This window comes from Bemisia tabaci, chromosome 8, assembly GCF_918797505.1.
Source record: "Bemisia tabaci chromosome 8, PGI_BMITA_v3".
NCBI classification, from domain to species: domain Eukaryota; kingdom Metazoa; phylum Arthropoda; class Insecta; order Hemiptera; family Aleyrodidae; genus Bemisia; species Bemisia tabaci.
In genome coordinates this window covers 34,479,837-34,486,785 of record NC_092800.1, presented here as the reverse complement: position 1 = coordinate 34,486,785, position 6,949 = coordinate 34,479,837, and the positions used below count along the sequence as shown (strand labels likewise).

Sequence of the window (6,949 nt, the reverse complement as noted above, 5' to 3'; positions counted from 1 at the left end):
AATGCACACATTAAAGTTGCCGGAAAGTAAGCAACCAAAGTTGCATATGTCTATGCACTATTGCCTACTATCAAAATTGAAGGAACTTTTCTGTGCAGCTGATAGTTGGCAGTGCTTTTTCCTTTTAATCATCGCTAATTTGTTGTTAGACTGTCAAAAATTGTATAATCTGACGATGGAGCTTGAGGTTAAAATTCTTCAAGAAGCAGCAATTCTCAAAATTTCTTTTTTAATAAGTAAGGCATTAAAAAAAAAACACACGGCATTGGGTAAAGGAATATTGGATCTCTATCAAAGGAGTTACTGACATGTAATGTAAGTATTATGATTCCATCTCATTTGTAGGAGAATCACATTTTATTCTGGACTCTTTAAGTAAGAGCAATATGCAGCAGCCTTAATCAATGGATATGTAATTCAAAATCAACAGGAAAATGTCACCATGACAACCTCCCAAAACCCTCGAGTTTTTAAGATAATAAAAAAAAACCTTGGCTTAAAGTAAATTTAACAAGAAATATCAATTGACTTAAAGAGGGATTTGCATTTAAGAAATTTTGATTCACTGAATTAAGTACTGTAAAACCATCCTTAAACTTGATTTTACTTGGAAAAAGATCCATGCCATGTGAAACAATATTTTTTATGTCTCAGAAATTTGTGCTATATGTTTCCAATAAATAAATCGAAAATAATCTCAGACGTCCAATTATTTTTCTGATGAGCAAACAGCGCAAATATTTAGAGCTTTTGGAGCAAGACAAATTAGCAAAAGAGGAAATACGAAGAGGAAAAACTTTCGAAGAGTTTCGGCGCATAACAGAAAACAAGCACTTTTTGTACCAAGTCAAGCAGTCAGCAGATCAAAAAAGTGCTCTGATAAGAAGAAAACTTGAAATTCGTCGAAACAAGTTGGTGCAAAATTTCTACTATATCATTGCTTCAGTTTGATTCCTTTAAGTAGTAAGTAGGTACTTACCTATCACAATCGTACATATAAGATGAGCCACTGCGAAAAACCCATACTTACTATTAACTTAAAGATGCTGTTTCCACAATTTTCGAGGGAGCACTTTAAGAGAAGTTAATATACTCAGAAAGTTGAATATGGATGGCTAAAGTTGAAAAATGTGTACTTCACTTGTGCATATAGTGCTGAATGCAAAAATCAGTTCCCTAGAAAAAATAGCAACACCAGCTCTTTCATGCCATTTTTTACCAACAATAATTGGTAAACATGAGTAACATTATACTTAATTTTCAGGTTGAGAAAACTGTTAACGGAGGATGCGAGAAATTTCTCAGAGGAGTATCGACGAGTATCCACCTATGCCACAAATAAAAAACTGGAGATCATGGAAAAGAAAGCAAGAGCGCTGAAATTGAATCGTTTAAGGGAGGAAGAAGCATTTGCCAACGAAAAAATTTTGCAGAAAATAAAGTGAGTGCAAATCAAGGGTCATGATCAGGCATAATTTGGTCGATCAGATTTTTTTTCCGTGATAAAAAAAACTAGTATATATTTGTGTACTGATTTGAAAAACAAACCAAATGTAACTTTCACAGCAATTTGTTCCCCGGACAATAAAATTTGATCAGGTTCAAAATTTGCATTTTCTAGTTTTTTAGTAAAATCGAGAGGATGTCTATCATTAAATAAAAGAAAAGTTTCGACTGGATATTTCTTAAATAATTCAAAAGTCGACAAACTTGAGGGTTGAAAATTACCTAATTTTTCCATCAATGGGCCTTTAAAAATATTTGCGTACCTACATCTTGTTACTTATTGCTACAGGATGAGCACATACCATGGAATTTATGTTTTAGAGCTTTCGTCATCAAAATTCTGTATAAGCGAGAAATTCCCACTTCCAAGTAGCATGGGGTTCTCTTTTCTGTCCAGCACTAATTTAGAAATTGTCTATTTTCCAGACAAAAAAATAAAATAGAAAGAAAATAGATGTATCAAATAGAAGTAAGACAATTATTAAAAAACTTCTATTTTCTGTCTATGTTCCGGACACTTAATACAACACTTAATACAAGGAAAACAGACAACTTTGTTGTCTACATTCTGTGTTTTTCTATCTGTTTTCTAAATTTTTAAATTCTAAGAAATAGATAAAGAAAATATCCAATTTTTCTCTATTTTCCATCACGTTTATGAATATTTTTTCTTAAGGAAATAGCCCTATTAATTTTCTAGACGAAAAATATATCCATTTTGTGGAAAGAAAATAGACCTATTTTCTTTGGTAAATATAGTGACACTCACTTTAAATTGCCTGTCTACTTTCCATAATGCTAGCTACTTTTTCTTTATTTTCTACATTTTTTTCATTAATTTTTTTTTTTTCATAAAATATTTTCATTTTGCTACTTGGGCTACAACGCAAATCTATCCTTCAAATTTTTCAGAGATAATAGTGAAGAGGTGCGCACAGTCATGACTAAACAGACCTTACTCCACACAAAAGAGGCACAGTTAAAACAAATTGAGGACAGGCAACGACGAAAAAAGGAGGAAGAACAGCTGGAGTCTATGTGGAATGAATATTCAAGAAATATTAAGACACTCGAGGTGAGTTATAGAACATATAAAAAAATGAGTTACATATTAAAAGATAACGGTAAATACTGTTTTCTAAACTATTAAAGTCTCTGCAAATAGTTTTCAAAACTTGATGTCTTGTGTTTCTGAGGATTTGAGTAAAAAGGTTAATTTTTTATTGTTACCAGCAACAATGTATAGAAGGAAAAAGGTCCAACAATAAACAAACGAAAGAAATGATCCGAAAACAACTACTGAGACAAATAGAGATGAAGAAACAAATCTTAGATCAAGAACAATGGATAAAGGAATTGGAAAGAGAGGAGTGCAAGAAAGCAAGAGAGGAAGAAGAGAATGAGCGGCAAAGAGGTTTGTGATAATTTAAAATTAAGTTCCTGGCTTTTTCTTTGAAAAAAGGCAGATTACGCTATAAAAAATTAAAGGAAAAAAAGCTTAATTTGGTCGACGGCTCAGACAATGAGAATAAAATTAAAGCAATTCTTCGGATTTTTCCTCTTCAAACTTTTTCAAAATTTTCCTTCAGCATTAAAAACGCTGCACACAAAAGATGGGAAAATCAACCGAAAATGAGATGAGTACCTCAATTGAGTTTAGCTGAAAGAATGAGTAATTTTGATTAAAGCAAGCAACTAATGATTTTATCAAATTTTTCTCAATTGGAATGAGCAATATTTGGACAGACGGCATAAAGTAGAGGTAACTTTAAACCTTAATGCAGAGAAGACATAGCTGCATCTAATTCCTCCAAATAAATACGTTCGTTTAGCCAATTTTTCTGAGTACTGGGTTTTTCCTTGATAGAACAGTCTGATTATTTATGAGAAATAATATGAGTTCTCTACGTTCAATTTTTTATTTTCATGCTGAAAGAGATTTCAAACCCTCAAAACAATTGACAACAAAGAAAAATATGAAAATATTACACTTTGCTTTCAGCTCATCAAGAAAAGCTTCGGAAGATGTATCAACTTAAGGAAACATATGAAGAGCTGTTGAAAAAGAAACATGAAATGGAAGAAAGTAGACAACGTGAATTGCTGGAGCTCCAAAAGCGACAAAATAAGGAAATAGAGGAAGAGCTGAAGCGTGAGATGGAGGAGAAAATAAAACACAAGGTAGGAAATTCATAAGCTTGAGAGATTAGTGAACGATTCAAAGCCTGCGAAAAAAAAGGGGCAAAATAAAATTTTTTTGTTTCCACGGGACGTTTTCATGGGATTTGTCCCAAGTTGAAATCACAGGAATGAAATTTCTGGGATTTTTTCCAGTTATCGTCTCCACGGGACAGGGCCCACACGGTCCTGCAACAAGTTTGCGCGGAAAGATAAGTTGGTAAAAATCGAGTGTTTAAGCGGGATTAAAATAATTATTGAACACGATTGACAATCAGACACAGTATTTTACCTAAACGAACTCGAACAGTGGAGTAACCAACAACATATCGTATAATTTGCTTTCACTTCTTCTTCCTCTGTCAGTTGGTCCTAAAGATTAATGTGTTATTTTAGTGCCATTGTTAAGTTTTTTTGTATTAGGTATAAAGAAAAGGTTGCACAATTTCATCAACTCTGCAAAGAAGATACCTAGCTCATTCTTGAAATTATCCGATCAATTACTCTCCGTTGATGTGAGAAATTTCAGATTCTTTGACTCATACTTAATTAAATTATTACAGAATTGTGAGAAAAAACATTGTCAGAATGTATTTACAGAAGCTCCGAGTTCGAGCTCTGTAAAGATATCTAGGAAAAGATGGAAATCATGACCTGTTTCAAATCTTAATTGCTTCTTGCCAGATGCAAATGAAATTGGAGACTGAATTATTTTTGAAGTACTTGGAAAACGTGCGGAAAGAAAGACAAAATTTGGACTACTTGTATGAGCAATCAAAGAGCAAAGAGGAACAGCAGCTGACAAAGAAGCAAGAGGAAGAGAAAAGACGGTTTGAGGAGGCTCGCATAAAACTAAATAAGGTAATGAGAGAGAACTGACATAATCTTATGTATGTATGACTGCATGAGCACCCTTTAATTTCCTCTGATGATTTTGGATTGATCACTTTACGTTAACTACATACTATAATAGTAATAACTCTTGTACACATAAATTCATAATCTCTTCAGTGAATACCTATATTACGTCCTTTGTCACACATATTTTTACTGATTTTGACAGACTTTCACAGAAAGCTTAAAATATGATGGTATTCTTGGTTATCGAGATTACTCTTGCCCAATGTAGAGATTAGTCAATAAAAAGAGATTTCTTTATGTATATTTTAGAAGGTTTTGGAGGTGCGAGAGAAACAAATTGAAGATGTTAGGAGAAACAAAATACAACAGCGAGAACTACAGTTGATGGAGAGGGACATGCTGCAAGCCGAACAACAAAGGTTGAGACAACTTGAAGTAGAGGAAACAAGAAGACACAAAGAAAGAGCAGCTAGATACTACATGGACATCACACGTCAAGTTGAGGAGAAAAGAAGATTAGAGGTGAGTTTTCATTTTAACATAGTGTGACTACTTTTATTCTAAAAGTTTCATTTCAAAGGTTTCCATGAGCTTTGGCTCAGGGGCCGCATTATGTCGATTCTTTCACACGGAGATGTAACATCCATCGATGAGTCCAAAACCGCACCACCGGCCAATCAGAAACGCTAAGCCAGACTTAAAAGCAGTCAAGACTCATCCTAAGTATACTTAAGTACAGTGGAAAGACCGACAAAATGCGGCCCCAGTGCTTTGCGGTCACTATTAGAATTGGATTTTCTTTTTTTTTGTGAGATGATGATAATTATTCTACTTTCCATTCTCCTATACTTTATTTGGTGTGACCCTGGTACAAGTTATCTTTAAAAAAATCTTTTAAGATGATTATATTATTATTACATTGATTCAACCCCAAATCATTTCAATTAGTACCTTAAGTATGTCCTTCATGATGCAACGTATGAAAGCTCCGTAATGTTTAATTATTTATGTCCTGGTTGATTTTCAATTTAATGTGGAATTTAAATGCTGCCATTCTTTGAATATTAAGTTTTCCACTCTTGGACCTGGTATGATATAATTTATGTCCTCTGTTTTTGTTGCAGGAGCAAGAAAAATTACTGAGCATCGGGGCTTATGAAAAGGAAAGAAAAGAGGAGGAAGCTCTGAGAAAAACAGTTCAAGAACTTTTAAACGAGCCCGGGAGGCTTATCAGAGTGTAAGACAGGTCAGCGGCTGTCGACCAAAAAACTCAAACACTCGCCCAGAACTGTAAGCTTTGTTTATACAGGCAAAATTGTATCAAACCAATGTCACACTCATTTGGAGAGTTCCATGGGCTCGTTTTAACTCAATCAAATGGGCTGCATTTTGCGATTAGAAACTAAAATTTCTGGCTCTTGTTAGAAACAGCATGAAGTGCCATAAGTTTCCCTATGCAGATAGGTACTTTCATGGATGGGCCTGAAATTGTAGTTCCTAATTGCAACACCTATCGATTCAATTGAGGCATTAGTTGCGAAAAAGGCACTTTTCTGTTGTGCTGTTTCAGAATCTTCACTAATATTTCATTCATTGCAAGGAAAGTGAAATGGACACATATCATTGAAATTATTACTGAATATTCCTCATGAATGTAAAATGAAAAAAATTGTGGAAACAATTTCGAAGAAATTCCCTGTTGGGTTCTTCTTTAAGATGTAAAAAGGCAATGAAGATTCTGAGACTCCGCAACCATAAGTATCTTTCTCGCACTGGCACATCAATAAGCTTGTTCAGGAATTTTTACTTCTTTAGAGCTAAGATGGCATCCAAGAAGATCCCCAGAGCGGCGGGGCTCATTTTTGACTCTGCGTTCCCTCTGGCATGAGCTATGATCCTTGCATTGATAATGGACAGCAAACAAATAAATCAGAATCTTTCAATTTTCAGGAATATCATGACTTTTCTGACATCAATGATTCGTGACCAAGATTTTCATGAAAACTGAAAGATCTTGATGTGTTTGTGTACTTTCCATTATGAATGGACAGATCATGGATTGCGCGGTCAAATGTAAGCCCGAGCTGAGGAGCTCTGTGGAGCTCCTTGGACGCCATCTTGGCTTTTTCTGCGTTATGCGTTTTAATTGGAGGTCAAAATACGAGACTTCAAACTTGTATTCTGTGGGGTTAATATGTTGCAGAAAGTTGGGGAAAATTCTGTTGAATTATGTGCACTCTCTACTTTTCAAAAATGCAAGAATTAAAACTACTGAACAAGCTTACGTAATATCTTCCCTGCAAAAAGAGACCTGTACAGTCAACACTCTAAACTGAAAGAATCGCTAAAACCTATTGGCACTTGAACAAATGTTCATTTAATGCGTTAATTAATGAATTCTCGT

At 34.3% G+C, this 6,949-nt stretch overlaps 1 protein-coding gene across 1 annotated transcript; it reads left to right on the top strand.

Annotated features, from left to right (window-relative positions):
- Window positions 1-366: 366 nt before the first annotated feature.
- On the top strand, window positions 367-6,891 carry LOC109030209 (uncharacterized). Its single transcript, XM_019041046.2, has 8 exons — window positions 367-911; window positions 1,265-1,441; window positions 2,419-2,581; window positions 2,740-2,920; window positions 3,509-3,687; window positions 4,369-4,545; window positions 4,855-5,067; window positions 5,670-6,891. Exons 1-8 carry the CDS (start codon window positions 721-723, stop codon window positions 5,784-5,786), a joined length of 1,398 nt encoding a protein of 465 aa, XP_018896591.2. The 5' UTR covers window positions 367-720; the 3' UTR covers window positions 5,787-6,891.
- The last annotated feature ends 58 nt before the right edge of the window (window positions 6,892-6,949 follow it).